Raw genomic sequence first — 23,045 nt, forward strand, 5'->3', positions numbered from 1 at the left:
GCTGAGAGAGCCCTGAAAGAGCTGTGGCTAACTGAAGGTCACCCAGCTGGTTTTAAGTGGAGGAGTGGGGAATCAAACCCAGTTCTCTGAACTAGAGTCCTGCCACTCGTAACCACTACACCAAGAAGACTGAAGAACTGAGAGGAAAGCGTGAACATTGAGGCTGGTGAGATTCTTCCATGGTTCATAGATAGGGGAAGGATTTTAATGTGATGTGTGCATAGCTATTCATAAGCCAGCATCATTCACTTATTTACTATTGTTAGCCCACGTTTCTCTCTAATGTGGACCCAAAACAGCTTATAATATTTCCCTCTCCTCCATTTCATCCTCACAACTCTGCGAGGTTGGTTAAGCTGACAGTGTGTGACTGGCCTAAGGTCACTCAGCAAACTTCCATGGCAGAGTAGGAATTTGAACCTGGGTCCTCCAGATCCTAGCCTGACACTCGAACTCATCATATATCACCAGCATGCTGTCTATGGAGACTATGGCGCCCCCCAAGTGTGTTTTTATACAGTGGGAAGGACCTGGTGAGGCTTTTTGAGGGCTTTTTAAATTTATGGTATAATGCTGACAGTGATTTTATGTAAAGTACTTTGTGCAAATAACAGAGTGGTATTCTATAAACACCATAGTACTTGGTTCTGGCTAAACACAATAGGACTGCATGGCGAAAATGCTTAATGAACCTAACTGGATTGTCTATCAAAGTCATCAGATCTTCCCAGTTTCAATGTATTTCTCTAATTAAGGTGGAATTTGATAATAATATCACTATGTCAAATGTTGCCCACTTTTCAAAAATCATTTATGTTCATATCAAAATCTGGCCTGAATCTCTTACTGTACGCATGTGCAAGGAGCTCTCACCAGCCTTTCAGCACCAAATGTCATTGTTACAACTAAATAGTGCAGGTTAAAAATGGTTGGGCTCATGTAAAAGGGATAGCCAAGAAAAGATGGTTTTTTCCCTTTTCCTTTTGCATAAGTGCATTAGATGCCAGCAAAATGAAGATAGATACTACCAGAAGAGTGTTTCTTAGGTAGCTCAATATGTATACTTACTTTGTGTGAAGGCTAGAAAATATTTTTAAACATGTTAATTTTAAAAGGCACTCTGCTAAACAGCTTCTACCTGAAATGCTGGGAACCTACTATCAGAGTTACCTCACTCCCTGTCATTTTACTGTTGTTTCTGCCTACCATGGTAGCCATTTTTTGGTTAAACCCATCATCCTATGTCAGAATTCAAAAAATCCCTGCTGGCTAAAAAAGTTAGGGATCCCTGCTCTAACCGCTACACACCACTGGCTTGGTCTACAGCCCAGATATTCATCCACTAGCTTTCCTCACATAATAGAGTCCAAGAGAGATTACAGAGGGCAACAAAATCTAGGCAAGTTACTAGAACTGCAAAAAATAAAATGCCATACACACAAATGCATACATGTAAAGGACAAGCGATTATGAAAGTCTAAATCCAAACATTAATCTATATAGCAACATCCAAGAATAAGACTTTGAAAGATGCCTGCTCAAAACGTCACTGCCTGAGGCTCAGTTGTCTTTTTCAGGAACGTAGTTATTCAGTGGGGAGTCACTACAGGAAAAGCTCTACACAGACTGTGTGTTGAGTAGGGGGAATTTGGAGTAGGGTCACCCTTAGATCTTAAATGAAAAAAATGAAAAGCAGAGACTCTAAAAATGTACAGAGGGAAATGCAGATGAATAGATTCTATGAATAGAATACACAAATCACCAACTACAATTGCTATCCAACCTATTAATTTCTGCTACTGGCTTGCACAGGAGCATCATGGGTCTTAATCTGGTGTGCTTCAGATAAATAAATGAGTTGCTGGTGGTGCAGAGGAATCATATACAGTGCTGAAGATGGGATTTAAAAGTTGCTTGGAGGACAGCTTATTTAATGTATGGCGGTGGTGGTGGAAAGTGCTCTCAAGTCGTAATTTTTTCCAAATATACAAAGTTTTCTTCCGGATTATTGCCGCTAGTAGATACAAAGATACTGCTTTCACAGAGAACAGCCAGCAATTAAGTAGGCAGTAAATCAAAGCTCTGCAGTGAAAATTGCTCAGCACATCTGTAACAGAAAGGGAATGTCTAGCTGTATTGTCGAAGGCTTTCACGGCCGGAGAACGATGGTTGTTGTGGGTTTTCCGGGCTGTCTAGCCTTCACACAGCAGCTTGCTTGCACTGTGGCTCTTGACCCTCACACAACTAGCTTAAACATAACACAGGCAGTTAGAGCAATAAAATCCCTTCTTTACACACGATGGCCATTATTTGAACAGCAGCTGAGCTGTCTGGTCAAATGAAATAAAATTTTGTAAGGTTGGGCTCCTCTAAATTTAGGTAGTATTATAGTTTTATAACCTCCTTTCTCCAAGAAGAGGAGGACAAGATGCATGGCTCTCCCTTCAATTTCTCCTCACAGCAACCCTAAGTAGTATGTCAGGCTGGAGATAACTGGTCCATTGTTGACTTTCACAACAAGCAGAAATTTGAAGATGGGTTTTCCCAGTCCTAGTCCCAGTATTCTACCCACATTGGCTCTCTGAACAAAAATCTACTGAACTCTAGAGTAATAATGAAAACGTATGATCTATGTTTTAGCTATATATTAATATCCTGCTTTTCTACCAAATGAGGACCCAAATGGTTTGCATCGTTCTCCCCTTATCTATTTTATCCTCACAACTATCTCCCAGTGAGCTTCAGAGAAAAGTGGGAATTTCAACCTGGGTTTCTCAGATGCTAGGCCAACACTCTAACCACTACACCACACATGTAGATCATATATAGTCTGTGTGTCTGAAACTGTTCTTGCAATTTAGCATCAATTTCTAGTTTTTAGGAGCTGTGAAAATAGGCTTGAAAACAGAGCAGCAGTACCCGATGAAATGTGTAGTGACACCTCCTAGATATCTTCATCATCAGCAGGACCCTTGCTTAGTATCCTGGAAATCCAAAGCTGATCTGAGGATCAGAGGTCTGTGCTCACCTCCAGCCATCAGATTGGGGGGGTTCAGCCTGCTCAAGCAATGAAACAAGGTTCCAAAGTTCCATTACCTCACCAAGCTGGTTCAAGGGCCTCAACTCGGATGTGAGCCCCAGCTGGAAAGCAGAAGTACAGAGCTCTTTCTGAGTTCTAGCCTTTGAATTCCTTTGAGCTCTCAGCTAAGGTGACACTCTTGTGCTCTTGGCAGGTCTGCGTTACTATCAGGTTGCTTAGTTGTGTTTAAAACTCTGTTGAAAAAACTTCCATCTCCTAGTTCAAGCTCCCAAGGATGATGTCCCAGATCTTTCAATAGCCCAATTCAGCTCTAGCCATCTGGGATCTGCACTTGCTGCTGGGCATCTCGATGTCAGGATGTCTCCTGTCATACTCTGCCAAGTCCTGTGTACTGTTTGATTCTGTTTGACTCTGATGTTAGAAGCTGAAGCTGCCTGGAATGTGCCTGCTGTTCTCTGCCTGAAATGTGAGAGTCTGCTGTTTGTTATCTGTGCAGTTTCCCATTCACCTGAGAAGCTGGGCCTTATTGCCTTGGAGTTTCTAACACATCATCTCTGCTTTGACCTGCTGCTCATCTGTTGAACTTAGTTAACTGTTTCCTGAAGGGGGTGGGGACTCTGGGGATTAGGCTGTGCTTAGAATCCTATATATGTTAGGTGCTTGTGGTGAAATGCAATTCCTGGCAAGGAATGTAATAGGGAATGATACTCGTAGCTTATCAATAAAATTGCTTTAACTCATGCAGTTCCTGAACTCATGCAGTGAAGTCAGTGAGAGCTACTTGGCAGAACCTTACACTCACTCCTAAGGGGAGTAAACTCCCGCCTTGTTCATCATTGCATGATTGGAAGCGACTGACTCTAAGTATGCGTTATAATCACTTCTGTGCTGAACTGCAGTTCCTGTGGGCTGTCTTTATACACACAGGCTTCCATATAGATAAGCATATGAACAAATACCCTCACACCCCTACATGAATCGTCTAGAACTGGAGAAAATGCTACTCTTCCTTATTTACATAATGGACAGTGGCTACTTAGTAGCAAGAAACTACAAAAGGAATTCCATAGGCAACAAGAAGAGGACATTCACTAGTCAAGGATTTTCCCAGAAAGAATGCGATCTGGTGTCAGGGGAACAGGGCTCCGATTCAATGTTTACTTAAACAACTGATTAATGTAGCCCTGATGATTAGAGAAATTCTATCTATTCAAGTTGGGCTGTTGTTTTTTTTGTCAATAGCTACTATTCAGCATTTCTGAGTATGCATAATCACAGAATGATTTCATGAGACCATCTCTGCTGCTAAAAAGAATCTTTTCCAAAGCTATCTTTGTCAAAGAAAGAATACACAGACCTCTACTCTGATTCTTCAGGAAGCAGTGGCGTCATTTCCGTCTAAATCAGAGTACAGGCAAGAGTACTTCTCAAGATGGGAGGGATGCATGAATTCTGCAGATTTCCACCCTCTAGTTGCAGCTTCCTGTACTGCAGTCTACACCATTCCTGAGGGCCCCCACTGTCTCATTAACGATTTAGGGAAGGGAGCAGAAGTCTGCACCAGGAAAAGGAATGCTGGATGGATCTCTGGATGGAGCTTCAAGGGGGAGAGAGACATGATCAGATGCGAAGAACCATGCTCCCACTGCTCCTCTCCCAACCAGCTTATTAGCAGTGGAGCTAGGTGCTCCTAAAGTGGAACCCTATCCCTCTCCTATTTCTATGCTACTGCTATCAAGTACTGGGAGAAATTTTAATATGACCAACACTAAGATAGCTCTTAAGTTAACAGAAGAGTTAAAACAGAAAATATCAAACTAGAGCTTCCCACATTAGGCGAGCTTGTAATTATACAGTGCTTTGCGCTTGTAACTATACCGTAATATGAAAACTCAGTGATTAAAGTACACTTGGTTACAAATGGTTTCCGGGAAGCTGAAAAATTCTGGCTTTATATTGTTCAGTGCAAAAAATTAGGGCTTCATGACAGAGTGATATTATGTCAGCTACCTAATTACACAGACTCAGATACAAGGAACTGATTTTTTTTGGTCTCACATTCTAAACCCTTGTTATCACTTGTGTCCTTAACACTGCAAAAAAGGAGAGCGAGGGTGATCCAAATGACAAGCAAAGCAAGTGAAGTTTGATATAAAAGGTACCCTATTGCTATAACATGACTCACACAAACCAGTAATATTAACATCCTTATGTGTGTTATCTAACTTAACACCATTCATTCGAAAAAGAAGCAGCGGCTTTGAGAGGAACTGTAGGGGTAGAGGTAATATGGAAATCCCACATCTCCAACTAAGGTTTTCTAAGCTCTCAAGGGACTGAGCAGGCTGATTTCTTCTCCCTCCCTTTAAACAAACGCCCAACTGCTCTCAACATTCCATTCCTACTGGAGTAACGTCAGTGCTCATCAGGCCAAATTGGAATGTTTTTCCTTCTCCTTTCTTTTGGTTAATTTACAAAGTCACTTTTTCCCTACATACTCTGAGTATGCAAATACCTTGTCCATGTATGTAAAGAATATGTAAAGACCTTGTCTATGGTTGGCCAAGTTTTGAACCTTTCCTGATTCATAGAGAGGCTGACCCCTTTACTATTAGATAAAGGTGTAAGCACCGAGTCATTACTGACCCATGGTGGGGACATTGCATCATGACATTTTCTTGGCAGACTTTTTATGGGGTGGTTTGCCATTGCCTTCCCCAGTCATCTACACTTTACCCCCAGGAAACTGGGTACTCATTTTACCGACCTCAGAGCCAAGCTACAAGTGACGCCTTACACAGGTTGGACACTTGTCAGCTTCCCTCAAGTTTTGATGGGAAATGTAGGCATCCTGGTTTTACAGCTTGGCTCTCCATTACAGCTGCAAGACCAGGATGCCTACATTTCCCATCAAAACTTGAGGGAAGCTGACAAGTGTCCAACCTGTGTAAGGTGTCACTTGTAGCTTGGCTCTCGGAAGGATGGAAGGCTGAGTCAACCTTGAGCCAGCTATTTGAACCTGGCTTCCGCCAGGATCAAACTCAGGTCGTGAGCAGAACTTGGGCTGCCGTACTGCAGCTTACCACTCTGTGCCACGGGGCTCCGTTTACTATTAGATAGACTGCTATAAAGAAATGTAGAATATGCATGAATACCAAGAAAGGCAACAGATACTAAAATGGGCTAAAATACATCTGTATGGTACAATAGTATCATACAATAGGTACAACAGAATCCGCTTGGGGACTTTGCTTTGCCCACAGAGATAGATTCCTAACTGACCTAGTCCTTTACCCCCACCCAACCACCTTGCATATTACCACTGCATTATGTTCCCTCCCACTGGCCAAGCTAATCTTTATAATTCTTCTGGTGCAAGCAACTGAGAAAACGGCACTTCAAGATATATGCTCCATTACTGTGAAAACCTGAGAAAGCAGAACTTTCAGCTAAGCACTGTATTACTATTACTATTACTATTACTATTACTATTACTATTACTATTACTATTACTATTACTATTACTATTACTATTACTAGATTACTATTAATCTAGATGGCTCTTAGCAATGCAGACAGAAGTGGGGTGGAGATGTTTAATTTATTTCATGCTAATTTTACTTGGATATTTTAGGTATATGCTATTTGCACAAGCATCTGACTAGAAGTCTGAATGAATTTATGAGCAAAAAGCTTTAACACTTAGACAAACCATGAGATTTACATGGTACTTCACAATGCAGTAAGACCCACTGAAGTAAATATGCAAGCCAAGCATCTGAAGAACCAGGGATGCACTTAATCTCCCTTTGCCTTGATTCCACTTTCTCACTCGCTGTGTGTATTCAGGATGAGAAGATTTCAGTCGTCATTTCTCTGATTTTTCTCCCCACAAGTATTCATTCTTCTGGCATTCTACTATCTTTTTAGAATTTGTTAACTTTTTCAACATTTTGACCCAAACTGCTTATTTAAGATGTATCTGTTCAATAGAAAATATCTTACTTGTTTATTTGAATAAATGCTGCAGAGTTCAACCCTCAGCAGAGTTATTTCTTATAAGCACAATGACTGTAAATGGATTCAGAAGCCTTTATTCTACTTAGGATTTCAGTCACACATTATACCCCAAAGTTAATACTTAAGTATTTTAAGTCAATGTTCTGTAGGTTGCAAGGAAGAAGGTGTGAGGATAGCACACTAGGGTCTATTTTGACATGTTCTGCTGGTAGGTAGACAGATCGTGGTAGATAAACTCAGTGCAACACAATTCTATGAGCATCCTTAGTATCTATGCTAACAGAACATTTATATATTTACTCACTTTGAGAATTAATCTGTCCTCTATTTGAATTTTTTATTGGTTATTGTATTCCTGTTGAGATTATTGGAATCTTGCCAATTTAATTGTTTTAATCAAATTGTGCTAGTTATTGTCGAAGGCTTTCACGGCCGGAGAACGATGGTTGTTGGGGGTTTTCCGGGCTGTATTGCCGTGGTCTTGGCATTGTAGTTCCTGACGTTTCGCCAGCAGCTGTGGCTGGCATCTTCAGAGGTGTAGCACCAAAAGACAGAGATCTCTGAGAGATCTCTGAGATCTCTATTCAGATTTTAAAGATGCCAGCCACAGCTGCTGGCGAAACGTCAGGAACTACAATGCGAAGACCACGGCAATACAGCCCGGAAAACCCCCAACAACCATTGTGCTAGTTATTGTTTAATTTTTTAACAGCTGTGGAGAGGAGGGATAGAAATGTTCTAAACAAAAAAAGGAACAGCTTGCAAGACCAGTGCTACATTTGCTATTGCCTGACTTCCAAGTTGTTGGCATCTCCCAGGCATGCTTGTGCTATAAACATTTACTCATCATCCAGCAGCATGCTGCATAAAATGACCCGCTCAAATTAAAGGGGGTGGGTGGGATTCAAACAGAACAGTGTATTGGAACATCAAGATTGATAACTAAGTGGAAATCTAGAAAATTCTCTGCTTATCCTATGCAGAATCTCAAAATCCAGCCTTTGTACAACATGGAAGAAATCAATTATTTGAAAGGTATATGTAAAGATCCAGACAGTGGGATGCAACCTGTGAACAATGCTTGCAAATCTTTCACAACTCCCCTTTCTCCAGCAACTGCATGAGACTTCTAAAAAGCTCTGAGTAAAGGGAGACATGAACAAAATGTGACAAGACACCAAAGTGAAGAAGTGGAAGCCGGAACATTGCCCCTCCTCACTCTTCTGTTGGAGGAGTTTCTGCAAACAGTAAAAGGCTCGCCATCAGTGTGAGAGGCAACTGGGCCGATGTTACCCATTCCCTCCTTCATAGCAGTCTCCTGAACCCCAGCCCATGTGGCAAGCAATTTGTTCAAGGGGCTCCTGTTACTCCAACATCAGGTTTTCAGAGGAGGCTGCTGGCAGAAGGGTGATATGAGAAAGCTCACAATTCACAGGATCTAACCCAGTTTGAGAGTTAACTAGACCCAGAATCTCCAAATTTGTTCATTCATTCATTTGTTAAATTGATAATCTGTGCCCAAGGGAAATAGTCAATTGTTAGCTAAAATCAAATAGCGGTTATTAAGAACTAGCACAAATTGCTTTTTTCTCTCACGCACAGTGATGTTTTTTGCTTGATAAGCAAGAAACTGAGGAAAGGATCACTCAAGGTCTGCTGCCAGTTTGTTCCTGGGCACAATCCTTGACCATTGTCTGGCCAGTGACATCTTTAGCCTTACCTGAAGTCACATGCAGTGGTCAGTTCTGCTCCTCCTCCCAGAACTTTCCCCTGAACTAAAGCAACTGTTATTAGAGGTAACCTACATATAGGGAAAATAAAAACAAGGCAAGATTATGGCTACAAGTAAGACACATCATTAAATAATCAGAAGTTACACTTTTCAAATCAGAGCTAACAATTGTCTAGGGAAAGTAAATGGCACTCTGTGAAGTTTCACCAGAGCTCGGCAAAAAAACCCTTAAATCTGCTAGAAATATGACAATGACGCCTAAGAGTTTGAAATATTTTTCAAACTTATGCAGGGTAGGCAATTGCATATTTGCTTAGTTTCCAGCTGCCTTCATGGCTGTTTCAAAATAGCTGGACATATTCATACACAACCTGTCCCCTACTTTGCTGCATCTCACTTTGTTTGTTGTTGCATATTTTGTACAGAAAAAGGCTCACAGAACTTGTTAGAGAAACAACATAGATAAAGAACCTACCAAGTGTTGTGATATATGCAGGTGATTTATCAAGGGTGAAAGATTTGTTACTTTCATTTTTCATACTGAATGAACTGATTGTTATCAGTCATCCTGACTTCCTGCATGGAGCTCAAAGAAATGCACATTCCATTTTATCATCGCAAGTTTTCTAATCTGCTTATGAGATGGTGGCTGATCCAGGGTCATCTAGTGAACTTCAGGGTTGAGTGGAACTTTAAAACCAAGTTTTCCTTCTCAAGTTAGACACACTGTGGCTTAGTAATGGAGAGTTCCAGGCCTAATTTTGCACAAACATGTGGAAACTGACACCAACTTAACTACCACGGGTAAGGTGGAGAATGTGAAATTTAGAAACAGAGCACGTGCTTAACAACTCAGTTACCTTTTTCTCCCTTGGAAATTCAGAGAGCACTGCCTTCATTTTCATGTTCTGCCTCATTCTTCTTGTGCGACCTTCAACAGCTATTACTTTTTCTTTGTCTCTTACTGACTTACTCTACATAAGCATAGTACAAGTAGTATGTCTACAGACACTTAGAAGTTCCCAAATAAGGGTGAACATGATTATATGTCAGAGAAAGGAGGACTTTCCCCCCCCAACCCCAAGTGCTTAGGTCAGACATTAAAAAAAATGCAAACAACAGAAACAACTTCTCTCTCTTTTTCTGTGTCTCACATGCATGCACGCACACAGAGGAGCAAGAGAAATATGAATTCCTGATGACTAAAGGAGATAATACATAGTGGAAAAAAGAGAAATCTACTTTATATGTGGAGAAAAAAACAGATGGTAGATTGAACTAACATTCGCCTCCGCTGCATATGTTCCATCTATGTACCTATGTCAGTTGTTCAGACACTACTTGTCAACCTTTCAAAAGTGACTGGCCTCCATTGCAACGGGGGGGGGGGGGGGGATAGAGGTTAACAGAGGCCAGTTTTCCAGAAGATTTCAGCATTTTCTACAGTTAGATAAAGAATTTATTCCAGATTTTGCTAAATTTTCTTCTGGGAATAAATATAACTAAATGCCAGATCTGTTTATATACAAACCAAGTGTTCAGTTTCCAAAACTATCTAGCTTTAAAAATACTTGTTTGAATCCTACAGATATGTGAGCAGAAGAAGTCAACAGAAGAAGATCTTTCCAACTTTACCTCAACATCCCACCGAACTTACTTGAAAACAATACACAGAGAATTGGGACAGCTTTGTGAGCAAAGTGTCACATTGGGGAGGGGGGGGGATGCAATTAGGAGGGGGAACTGGGCAAACTTACCCTCCACTTTTGTATGCACTCAAAAGTTGTGATTTTATACACCATGCTGTGTGGCACTTTATTCACAAGCCCACTCCAACCCTCAGTAGACGTTTCTGGGAACCCAAAAATGTGCAGATGGGGAAGATCCTCTTACATAAACTCTCTCTACATGGACTACTGTAGGATAGAGTCCAATATGTCATTCAAAGTTAGATGCCACTTTTAAAAATTCTGCAAGTATTCCCATTCCAGATTTGGTATATTAAAAAAAAAACCACTCTACCTCATAAGTCTGGTTAAGGTGTTTTGCATGAACATACACATGTTCATTCCATCCTAAAATGTAAAAAAAAAGGTTAAATCATCCCAAAGCACACTAATCTCAAAGGAAATAATCCCCATGGGATATCATCAATTTCTTTTGATTTGAATGGAACTCGCATAAAAGTTGCCTAGATTAATGTGTCCATTTTTGCATCCAATATGAAACTCAAAGTAGCAAATTTAGTATCAAGGTTGACAAGCACATAGAAATGTATCATGTCTTTTTCTCATATCTGTTTACCAAGTTCATTTACATGAACAGTGCTCTTCCCCCACCAACTTTTCCTTTTTTTAAACTAGCATGAGCTCCATTCGTATAGCATGGTGAGCAGGAAAAGTAGAGGTTGTCTTAGGCCGGCCTCATGGTCATGTGGGTGCCAGCTGCAGGGGTAAAGCTAAATGGCTACTCAGGCTAGGCTTGGATATCACCCAGCTCCCTGCCAGGCAGCCCAAAAAGGAGTGCAGACAGCAAGCCATGCCCCAGATGTACTTGGCAGGAGGGAAGGAACAGCCTCTCTCCAGAAGAAAATCACTGGAAATGAAATGATACTGGCAGATCCAGCCCCCTAAGAAGGGGCTTTGGCATGAAGGAGTGGGGCTACATGGGAATGAAGCTGGCTGAGAGAAAAGAAGCCCAACTGGCCTGCAACGGGCACCCCCAACACCACAGCCCAAGGAATACAAAATGCCAAAGAAAGGAGGAGAAGGGTGCTGTATACTGCACCTGAATACTCCTCCATAAGGGAGGAGGTGTAACAAACTCCCACAAACATTACTTCTTTGCTTCCTAATTACCACACTGTTTTATACAACAGTGACAATATTTCACTCTCTTGGAAAGCCTTCATCTCTATATTAAGAAAGCTCAAAGATGGCATAGCTGACCAGTATGTCTCCCCACCCCCATTTTCAACAGAAGAAAATAGTAAACAAGGAACAAAACAGCAAAAAAACTTCACGGTATTACTCAGAATAGATTATCAACTATCAGTGGGAAGAAATCCTCTCTCACATACTCTATTTCTGACATAGGCTATTTCAGATCACATGATCTTCATTTCATCTGAAGACATGTAGTCTTTCTCAGCATTTACTTTTAAGGTACTGTCACCTTTGAAGACAGGATGAATGATGGTGAGCCAAGCTTCTTTCTCTCTGCCTCCCCCCAGAGAACTGTTCTCTCATCTCAGGGCCACATCCCCTGTTTTCTTCCACATACCTCTTTTCTACAAGTAGCGAGTGTAGGGCCAGGGTAGACTAGAATTGGCCCTGAAGTACCCAGCTGCTGATCCCAAGCACAGAAGTTTCTACAATACATTTTGTAACATAATCCATGTATCTAATATTCAATGTGGCTCCACCTGTTTTTTTTTAAAAAAGCAGAGCCTGTAGCTTTAAGAACTAAATGCCCTCTCAGTGGGCATTGGTAGGCAACCACAACAGTATTGTTGGCCTTCAAGCCTTGGTTTCTGTCAGTAAAAGGCAAGGGGAAGGAGTAGGGACTTTTTTAGGTCTTATTTTGGCTAGGCCTGGCAGCAACCACCAGCAGACCTGACTGCTTTCTACTATTCAACAGCAGCCACTGTCATTAAAGCCAGTGTGGCACTGTGGTTAGAGTTTCAGACTAGGATCTGGAAAACTCAGGTCTGAATTCCTACTCTGCAGTGGAAGCACACTGGGTGACCTTGTGCCCGTCACACCCTCTAAGCCTAACATACCTTCACAGGGTTGTTGTTGTAAGGATAAAATAGAGGAGAGAACAACAATTTTGTGCCCCCTTTATGGAAAAAGATGTGGCATAATGGAGCAAATAATAAATATAGCTAAAAGTGGGGGGGGGGGGCCAAATAAAAAGTAGGTTGGCTGGTAACTGGGAAGGAGAGAAGGAAACAAGGAAAGGTGAGGACATTAGGGCTCAGGAGAAGAGAAAAAGGAATAGTGTGGCAAAGGTGATAACTGAGAAAGTGAGGTGCCTCCCATAGGTCCTTAAAGGGTCCACATCACACAACTTTGCCTGGCCCAGCAGCAGACAGCAACGCTCAACAGAATTTTCACAGGAAGAGAATGCCAGCAGGAGGAAATGCTGAAGACAGAGGGGCAGATCATCGGCTGGTGGGTGGAAAGGGAAGAAGGAAACAGGAAAAGGGAAGAAGCTATAGGTGCTTTCAGGGAAGGACACAGTGGGGAAGGGAGAAATGAGATGCTCCCTGCAAGAATCCCACTTGTATAGTACTGTACAGAAAACTTTCTCAACAGGAAATATGTGGTTCTAAGAGACTAAGAGAATAAAGACATTTTCACATAATTCAATGCTTTCAGTATTATTCTTTAAAAAGCTAGTGTGCTCTAAGCAAGCCAAAATAGAGATATAATCTGTCCATGAATAAAAATATGTGTTTTGTTGAAAGAAAAAAATGTTTTTCACAGTGGAAAGCTTTACAAGGTAATGGCTAATGAACTGGCACCATTCCTAAAAGATGTGATTAATGGTGTCTTAAAGGATCAACGGATCCCAGACACTTGGAGCGAAGCCAATATATCACTGATCCCTAAAGAGGGGCAAGATTTGACTAATGTGAAAAATTATAGACCTATATTGTTACTTAATAATGATTACAAAATTTTTGCGAAGATACTGGCGGAAAGAGTGAAGGGATGGCTTTCTGAAGTTATTGAGGAGGAGCAAGCCGGTTTTTTGCCAAACAGACAAATCAAAGACAATTTAAGGACAGTTATAAATGCTATTGAATACTATGACAAGCGTTGTGACAAGGAGGTTGGTTTCTTCTTTGTGGACGCTGAAAAAGCGTTTGACAATTTGAACTGGGACTTTATGTTTGCCACCATGGAAAAGCTACAAATGGGAGAAAGATTCATAAGAGCAGTAAAGGAAATTTATAGAGACCAGAGTGCAGCAATTGTGGTGAATGATGAGGTGACCAAGAAATTGACTATAGGTAAAGGAACAAGACAAGGTTGCCCGTTGTCTCCACTGTTGTTTATTTTGGTTTTGGAAATATTGATGATACAGATACGAGAAGACAATGCAATCCGTGGAATAAAAATAAAGGACTTTTCCTACAAGGTCAGAGCATTTGCGGACGATATAATGCTAATTGTGGAAGATCCAATGGAGAATATGTCAAAAGTAATAGAGAAGATTAAGGAATTTGGAGATTTGGCAGGATTTTATGTAAACAAAAAGAAGTCAAAGATACTATGTAAAAATATGACTAAACAAAAGCAACAACTATTAATGGAAATAACAGACTGCGAAGTAACAAGTAAGGTGAAATATCTGGGAATTGAACTGACTGCAAAGAATATAGATTTATTTAAAAACAACTATGAGAAATTGTGGACTCAGATAGAGCAAGACTTGATTAAATGGAATAGACTGAACTTGTCATGGTTGGGAAGAATTGCAGTAATTAAGATGAATGTGCTGCCAAGAGTGATGTTTCTGTTACAGACAATACCAATTATCCAAGACTCTAAGCAGTTTGAAAAATGGCAGAGGAAAATATCAGATTTTGTTTGGGCAGGCAAAAAGCCTCGAGTGAAAATGAAAGTGTTACAAGATGCAAAAGAAAGAGGCGGAATGCAACTGCCCAACCTAAGACTTTATTATGACGCAATTTGTTTAGTGTGGTTGAAAGATTGGATGAAGTTGAAAAACCGGAAATTACTGGCCTTAGAAGGATATAAAAAAATATTTGGATGGCATGCATACTTATGGTATGATAAAGTAAAAGCGGACTCTATGTTCTTACATCATTATATTTGGAGAAGCCTATTCACAACTTGGAAGAAGTACAGAAATTACCTACAAGATGGAATCCCCTCATGGGTGGTTCCATATGAAGTAATAGATCCGAGAACTGTCGATAATGAACAACAGTGTTTAACATACAAGGAGATAACCCGAATGGAATTTTCTAAACCCAAAATAAAGACGCAGGACGAGTTGTCTCCAAGTTACGATTGGTTTCAGTATAGACAGATCAGAGATCTTTATAATTCGGACTGTGCGAAGGGAGGGATAAGAATGGAGAATTCGGAATTAGAACAGGCACTTTTACAAGAGGACAAAAAGGAAATCTCTAAGGTATATAAAGTGCTGTTGAAATGGTATACTGAAGATGAAACAGTTAAAGTGCAAATGGTGAAGTGGGCTATAAACTTTAATAAGGAAATAACAATGGAGGAGTGGGAATACTTGTGGAAAAATACATTGAAGATCACGACATGCACTAATATCAAAGAGAATGTCTACAAAATGATTTATCGTTGGTATATGACACCAAAGAAAATTGCGCTAGGGAATCTGAACACGTCTAATAAATGCTGGAAATGTAAAAAGCATGAGGGATCTTTGTATCATATGTGGTGGACTTGTGAGGTAGCTAGGCAGTACTGGGGGGAAATAATAAGAGTAATAAGCGAGATTTTACAATTTCAAATTAATAAGAACCCAGAACTCCTGCTACTGAACTTGGGAATGGAGGACATTCCAGCACAATATAGGACATTGCTATTTTACATGACAGCAGCGGCTAGACTTTTGTACGCGCAAAAGTGGAAAGTGCAAGAAGTGCCAACTATTGAGGACTGGATTTATAAATTGCTGTACATGGCGGAAATGGACAAAATGACAAGGAAACTGAGAGACCTTGATCCAGGACAGTTTAACATGGATTGGGAGAAGCTGAAACAATATTTAGTGAAGAAATGGGAGGTGGGAGGAGAACTGTGGCAGTTTGAAAATTACTGAAATACAATAAAAGTAGAGGGAGGTGACTCTACCGGGGGGCGGAGAGATAAGTGAGAATTTCTAAGCAACTATTTTATTAGACTATTATATATAGCATTAAGTATTATAGGTGTTATTATAAGAATTATAATGATAGAAATTAACTAACTATAAGGATAGAAACTAATTTCATTTTTGGCAATAATTGTATAATGGAGATAATTTTATAATTGCAATGAAGAAATTTAAGCAAGGTGGGAAAATATATATTAATGTATAGATTATGTATTAAATTGATTGACTTAGTTTGGAGGTATATATGGGTCAAATTGGTTGACTATTTTTGGTGGATAGTTGCATAATGGAAGAATTATATAATTATATAATTAAAGCAGTACGAAGATAAGATATGTAGAAAAAGTAATATATAGAGTATAAGTTAAATTGGTTGACTTATATTGAATGTACTGTTTATAGAAGTATCTAAAATTATGCTAAATGAGGGATAAATTGTTTGTCCCATATTGAAGATGAGATTATAAGATAGAGTATAGAGTACCAAAATTAGCTAAATGATTATTATTAGAAGAAAATATGCCAAGAATGTATTATTTAGTTATGCATTATTTAGTTGTTAAAGTAAGTAGGAAGACAGAAGGAGCACTGTGTTATATAGATAAGCTTAGAAGAAAGTGAAAGTTTACGTTTGATAGATAGAATAAATTTGAAATGAGTAAGGGAAAAGGGACAAGGGGTTGGAAAACTGTTGGAAGTCAACAAAAGGGGGGGAAGGGAGGGGGTTAGAATTGGAAAAATTAAAGGAAACTGATTGTAATGTACAATTTAATGATATCTAATCCAATAAAAAAATTTTTTTTTTTTTTAAAAAAAGGAAAGCTTTAAAACAAAACCACATTAGTGCTCTGAGAACATCTCTGCTTCTACACAGTGATACTGTCTACTAATTATCTTTGGTCATTAGAAAGGCAGACAGCGGCATATCAACTAGGATTGATACTACATTAAACACACACTTAAGATGATACAGTTGAACAGACTGGATATAACTGAAGATTATGATGGGCTCCAATGACTGAACCAAGTTGGCTGTTACAGAACGGACCATTGGATACTCACCATGAAGGGTCCTTCTCCTCTGAGGAAAGGAGGACATCTTGAAGATGGGTGATTCAAACCCTCTGTTCAGAGAGGCAGGAACTGAGTTGAACTTCCGGATTTCCCAGTGGGTGTCACTCTTTCCTTTCAGTTTGGTGATTCCAAAAGCAGTAAAGAATCTTAAACTACTAGTAAGAGGAAAAATCCTGAAAAATTGAAGAATGATTATAGAATAGGTTCACATAATAGATTAAGCCTGGACAAACAGGCTTAATCTATTAGGGTAATAAGCAAACAAGAGATAATATGGGATGTTTAGGGGTTTTCTTGTATGATGCCTCTGGGAGGAACAAGATGTCCTTTCCTCAGAGGAGAAGGACCCTTCATGGTAAGCATCCATTGGTCTGTTCTTCCTTTGAGCCGGAGGACATCTTGAAGATGGGACCTCCCATAGCAGTGTCCTTATCCTTTGGGTGGGTCATTGTCCTCTGGTCGTAGTACGTGTTGCAGGGCTCTTCTGCCAAATGGTGTATCTACAGAGTCATAAGAGTTTAGTTTATAATGTTTGACGAAGGTACAGATCGAAGACCACATGGCTGCCCTGCATACCACTTATACTGTGCATTTTTGGTGAGTACTGCATTGGTTGTGGCGCTGCATATTGAATGTGACGTAATTCCTGTATGGATGTTGAGATTTTGGAGCTTGTATGTTTCTGCAATGCATGTTCTGAGAGTCCAGCTAAATGGCTGCTCTTGACATTTTCTTCCTTCTGTTCAGGGAGGTTAAAGATATGAACAAGGAGGAAGACCTTCATATTTCCTCTGTCCTAGATATGAAAAACCCTGTGAGCACATCTCGCATCCAAGGTGTGCCATGTCTTTTTCCTAGGGTAAGACAGATTTGGACAAAAGGAAGGTAGGTATGTTTCCTGGTTTCTGTGGAAACTGATGTTCACTTTAGGGATGGTGGGATTTGGTCTCACCCCTACCTTATCCTTGTGGAACACGCAGAGATCAGGACACACTGATAGAGCCCCTAGGTCCGAGACCCTTGTTGCTGACATGGCCGTCACAAGAAACAAGGTCTTCATCTGAAGCCACTTGAGATTAGTCTCTTTGATGGGCTCGAAGGGTGGTCTAGCGAGGACAGATTGAACAATATGCAGCCTCCATGTAAGAAACCTATGTCAAGGGAGGATTCATGAGGGAAGCGCCCTTAAGGTTATGTGAGGGTGCTTAGCGGGGGTGAGGTTTCAATAGAGTGGAAGTACCATCATGAGGACTGCTACTTGGTGCCTTAGAGTTGCTGCTCTAAGGCCACTTGTAAGACCATCCTGCAGAAAAAAGGAGGACAGATTCTAGTAGTGAATAATCTTCTGGAAACCACTATTGTGTTGCCTACTTCCTGTGAGTATTCTAACAGTGTGAAATGCCTTCATTCAATCTCTGCATGTCAAGTGGAACCATTCCAGATAAAGGTGCCATACTGGGCCCTGCTGAAGCATGTCCAGGTGTGCTGGTAGAGTCAATGGTGGAAGAATCAACCACTATTATAGGTCAAGAACCACAGGCATCTGGGCCAATACAGAGCCACTACTTTTATGTTGGCTCTCTGTTCTCTGATTTTCCTTATAAATTTTGGAAGAACTGAAGTAGGTGGAAATGCATACAGCAGGAGACGTGGCCAACTGTCACCTTTGCTTCTGGGTGGATGTACCAGGAGAAAAACCTGTCTACTGGGTGGTTTATCGAAGATGTAAACAGGTCCACTTGAAAAAAACCAAGTGTGTTGTCCGTCCTTATCAAAATATGGTGACTCACTATCTGTGGGCTGAAGTGCAGTAGAGCCAGGCATATTGCCCTGAGTTCCAGGAAATTGATTGGAAGGTTCTTCTCTGCCTCTGACCACATGTACCAGGGATCCCTCCAGAACAGCTTCCCACCCAAGAAGGCTTGCACCCGCCGATATCTTTTGGAGTCGGATAGCTGTACTATTTTCCCAGTAACAGGTTGGCCCTCTTGGTCTACCACAGCAAGCTGGCCTTTACAGAGGTGGGGACTCAGATGGGTATTTCTATTTTAGTCATGTTTTGCAGCTGAAAAGGTCTGAGCCATTGTTGTAGTTGTCTCATGTGTAAATGGCCCCATTGGATGGCATCCGTGCTGGAAATGAGTAGGCCCATTAACTTGGCCAGTCTTCTGCTTTGCATGCAGAGGGTCCACTGCTGAGCCATGGGGCCTCTACAGCAGAGTTTAATAACTTTTCTTATATACTGCTTTTCTAGACAGATTTGTGCCCTACTTAGAGCAGTGAACAAGTCAATGTTATTATTATACCTGCAATACTGCTGGGGAGCTAGGGCTAAGAGGAGTGGCTTCCCCAAGACCACCTGCTGAGCTCATAGCAGTTATGGGATTCAAATCAGCAGAATGCTGATTCGCAGTCCAACCACTTAACCCCTATGCTACAGCAGCTCTTTTCTGTAATTGATCTCATCTTCTCCAATCTGAGGTACCTCAGTTTGATAAACTTATGATATATTTTAAGTCTAGTATCACCGTCCAATCTCTGTTCTTCTTTGACATTGTGAAGAATGTGGATTATATTCCTTTTCCCCTTGTCTCAGGGGAGTGGAGACGTGAGAAAGCAGGGTTGCACTTACCTGTGACAAGAGTGTTGTCTACCTGGATTAAAGGATTCAGAGTCTCTGTGAAGTCACAGCAACAGTCACTATGAAACGGACCTTTGGACACTTACCGTGAAGGGTCCTTCTCCTCTGAGGACAGGAGGACATCTTGGGTGTTTCCCTTCGCCCAATCAGGGAGGCAGGAAGTTGAATTTTCTTTCTTTCTTCCTCTTCCTGTTGGTGCCTGGAACACCCTGTTCTCCAGTTCGGGTGACTCCAAACAGCGGTAGAAGAAACCAACTAGTCTCAAACCTCTAAACACAGAAAGGCCCTACTGTAAGGGAACAATAAAACTGAGAAGTCAGAAAAAACAAGAGATAACCGACATATTCAAGGTCATGAAGGAACAACATTGACAACATGGATAAAAGTTAAAGCGATGCAGAGCCAAATAGAGAAGAGAAATAGAATAGAATAGATGAGGAACCTGGGGAGGGCAAGATGTCCTCCTGTCCTCAGAGGAGAAGGACCCTTCACGGTAAGTGTCCAAAGGTCCGTTCTCCCTCTGAGGCAGAGGACATCTTGGGTACTCCCAAAGCAGTTATTTCCTACAGGGTGGGTCTAGGTCCTCGTCTTGCATCACATATTGCAAAACTCTTCTTCCGAATGCGGCATCGGCTGAATTGTAGAGATTTAACTTGTAATGTCTGATGAACGTGGAGATGCTCGACCAAGTCGCGGCTCTGCAAATTTTTTCCACTGAGGCATTGTTGTGAAGTGCCGCATTGGTTGCTGCGCTTCTGATTGAGTGAGCTGTGACGCCTTGAGGGATATCCCTGTTGCTTGCTTTGTAGGCCTCCATTATACATGAGCGGATGTTCCTGCCAATCGTGACCTTAGACATTCTCTTGCCCATGTTCGGTGGAGATGTATTGACAAAGAAGAAGTCCGATCTCCTTATGGATTCAGTTCTGGACAGGTAAACTTTAATGGCTCGTCTTACGTCTAAGGTGTGCCACTCCTTCTCCTTGGGATGAGATGGATTGGGGCAGAACAATGGTAAATTGATCTCCTGCGACCTATGAAAAGTGGAGATACTCTTGGGTAGGAAAGTGGGGTCTGTGCGCAGGACCACCTTATCCATATGAAATTCACAATGCCCCGGTTTGATGGAGAGGGCTCCGAGTTCGGAAATTCGTCTGGCCAAGGTAATGGCTACCAGAAAAATAGTTTTTAGTTTTAGCCATCTCAGGGGGACCTCTCTCAAGGGCTCAAATGGCGACTTGGTCAGTGCCGAGAGAACTATGTGTAGTCTCCACGTGGGAAAACGGTGTATTGTTGGAGGGCTCAGGAGAGAGGCTCCTCGCATGAAACGTCGAATATGTGGGTGCTTGGATAGGCTGAGACCATCGGGCAGGAAAAAAAACTGAAGACAATGCTGCTACTTGTTTGCGTAATGTAGCCGGTTTTAGTCCCGTATCCAGCCCATCTTGTAGAAATGTCAGAATGGAGTTTAATTGTGGACACAAGTGGTCAATCTTTTTTCTTTTTGCCCATCTAACAGAGGCTTTCCAGGCCGTATTGTATATCCTCGCAGTCGATTTCTTTCTGGAAGAAAACATAGTGTGAACTACTTGTGAAGAGTACCCTAGCCTGGGTAAGTAGTGCCTCTCAATTTCCAGGCGGTCAGACGCATCCAGTCCGGGTCGGGGTGGAGAATTGGGCCTTGGTGGAGAATGTCCGGAGTGACTGGAAGTCAGAAGGGTGGTAGCACTGCCAGCGATTGTAGGGACGAAAACCAAGGCCTCCTCAGCCACCACGGAGCGATTACTATTATTTCCACTGCCGTGTCTGCTATCCTCCGCAGCAGCTTGGGAAGCACCGGGAGTGGTGGAAAGGCATACAGAAGGCCCTCCGGCCAAGGCGACGTGAGGGCATCGGTCCCTTCTGCCAGAGGGTGGAAATAACTCGATAAGAAATGTGGAGTCTGATGGTTCAAGTGGGTCGCGAGTAAGTCCATCACTGGATGGCCGAATCTGTCCGTGACTAGATGGAATATTTCTTGCTTGAGTGACCACTCCCCCGGTTGGATGGCTTGTCGGCTCAGCCAATCGGCCTGTAGGTTGTCTATCCCCTTGATGTGTTCTACCTGAATTGAAGCTAAGTGCGTCTCCGCCTACGCGATGATCTTCATCCCCTCGTTGTGCAGTCTGGACGACCTTGAGCCCCCCTGCTTGTTTATATATGTCTTGGTGGATATGTTGTCCGTCCTGATCAATATGTGCTTGTCGAGAATCAGGGTGGAGAAGTGAGACAGAGCTATACGAATTGCCCTGATTTCCAGCAGGTTGATGGGAAGTTGGGACTCCTCCATGGACCAGAAACCTTGTGCTAGATGTCCGTCCAAAGTCACCCCCCAGCCCGATAGGCTGGCGTCCGTGAACAGTTGTATTCTCTGGTGGTTGAGGAATGATTTGCCTTGACGTAGATTGGAGACTGTGGTCCACCATCTGAGGTTCTTCTTTATCTTCCAAGGCACCTTGACGTGGCAGTCTGTCTTGGCCATGATTCGAGGTTGATAGGGACGAAGAAAATTGAGGAGAGATCGGGAATGAGAGCGGCCCCAGTAAATTGCCTCGCAGGATGCTATCAGTGTGCCCATCAACTTGGCTAGGCTCAGTAAAGACGCCGACTGTCCCTAAATCATGGATTTGACCAGCTCCTTGGTCTTTAGGACCTTCTCCTGGGGCAGCAGAATGAGGCCTCTTTTGGTATCTAGTATCATCCCCAGATGTTGGAGCGTCTGTGATGGGGATATGGAGCACTTTCCCATGTTTATCAGGAAGCCATACGCTTGGAGACACTGAATCGCTGTCCACATGTCCTGAGTGGCCTTTTCCCTGGATCCGGCCCTTACGAGGATGTCATCCAGGTAGGGGTGGACGTGTATCCCTGACTCCCGAAGACGGATGATGGGATTGATCAGAACTTTGGAAAATACCCTGGGAGCCGTGGTGAGGCCGAAGGGAAGTGCTCTGAACTGAAAATGATGTCCATTGACGTAGAATCTCAGGAAACGTCTGTGGGAGGGATGAATAGGACTGTGTAAGTATGCCTCGGTGAGATCTATCGAGGTCATAAAGTCCCCACTGCGTAGGGCCTCCGAAATAGAGCGTAGTGTTTCCATTCTGAAATGTTTCAGGTGTATGAACTGGTTTATAAATTTTAAGTCCAGTATTGCCCTCCAGTCCCCATTTTTCTTGAAGAAGATGGAATAGACTCTGGATCCTGACTCGTGCTGGTTGACTGGCTCTATTGCTTTGATGTCTAGAAGATGCTGTATGGCCTTGATAGTGATCTGTTTCCTTCGCGGGTCTTTTCGAAGTGGAGATCTGAGAAATCGGTCCAGTGGGATGGATTTGAATTCGATGACATAACCTTGAGAGACTACTTTGGTGGCCCATGCGTCTGCGTGAGACTCCTCCCAGATCCGATGAAAGTATTGTAGTCTCCCTCCCACCGGCACTCCATGTGAGTCAGGACTTCGGGGTCTTGGGCTCGAACCCCTGTCTGTCCCCTCTGTGTTGAGGTGCCCTGTAGGATCTGGATCCGAATGAGCCTTTTCTCTGACCAGGCTTGGACGAGTTCCAGGATGATCTTTTACTGTCTTGTTGGTATCTGGGTAACGCATG

The 23,045-nt window shown here is 42.1% G+C and overlaps 1 protein-coding gene across 2 annotated transcripts in view; it reads right to left on the bottom strand.

Annotated features, from left to right (window-relative positions):
• ECHDC1 (ethylmalonyl-CoA decarboxylase 1) overlaps nucleotides 1–23,045 on the bottom strand; it is a 50,879-nt gene that overhangs the window by 5,365 nt on the left and 22,469 nt on the right. For both annotated transcript variants that reach the window (XM_054982007.1, XM_054982015.1), the window contains exons 4-5: nucleotides 10,815–10,867; nucleotides 8,781–8,861 (exon numbers count right to left, since the gene is read on the bottom strand). In XM_054982007.1, the coding sequence (XP_054837982.1) occupies nucleotides 8,781–8,861; nucleotides 10,815–10,867 (134 nt within the window). The remainder of the gene's footprint in view (nucleotides 1–8,780; nucleotides 8,862–10,814; nucleotides 10,868–23,045) is intronic.

The sequence above is a fragment of the Eublepharis macularius genome, chromosome 1 (genome assembly GCF_028583425.1).
Source record: "Eublepharis macularius isolate TG4126 chromosome 1, MPM_Emac_v1.0, whole genome shotgun sequence".
NCBI classification, from domain to species: Eukaryota; Metazoa; Chordata; class Lepidosauria; order Squamata; family Eublepharidae; genus Eublepharis; species Eublepharis macularius.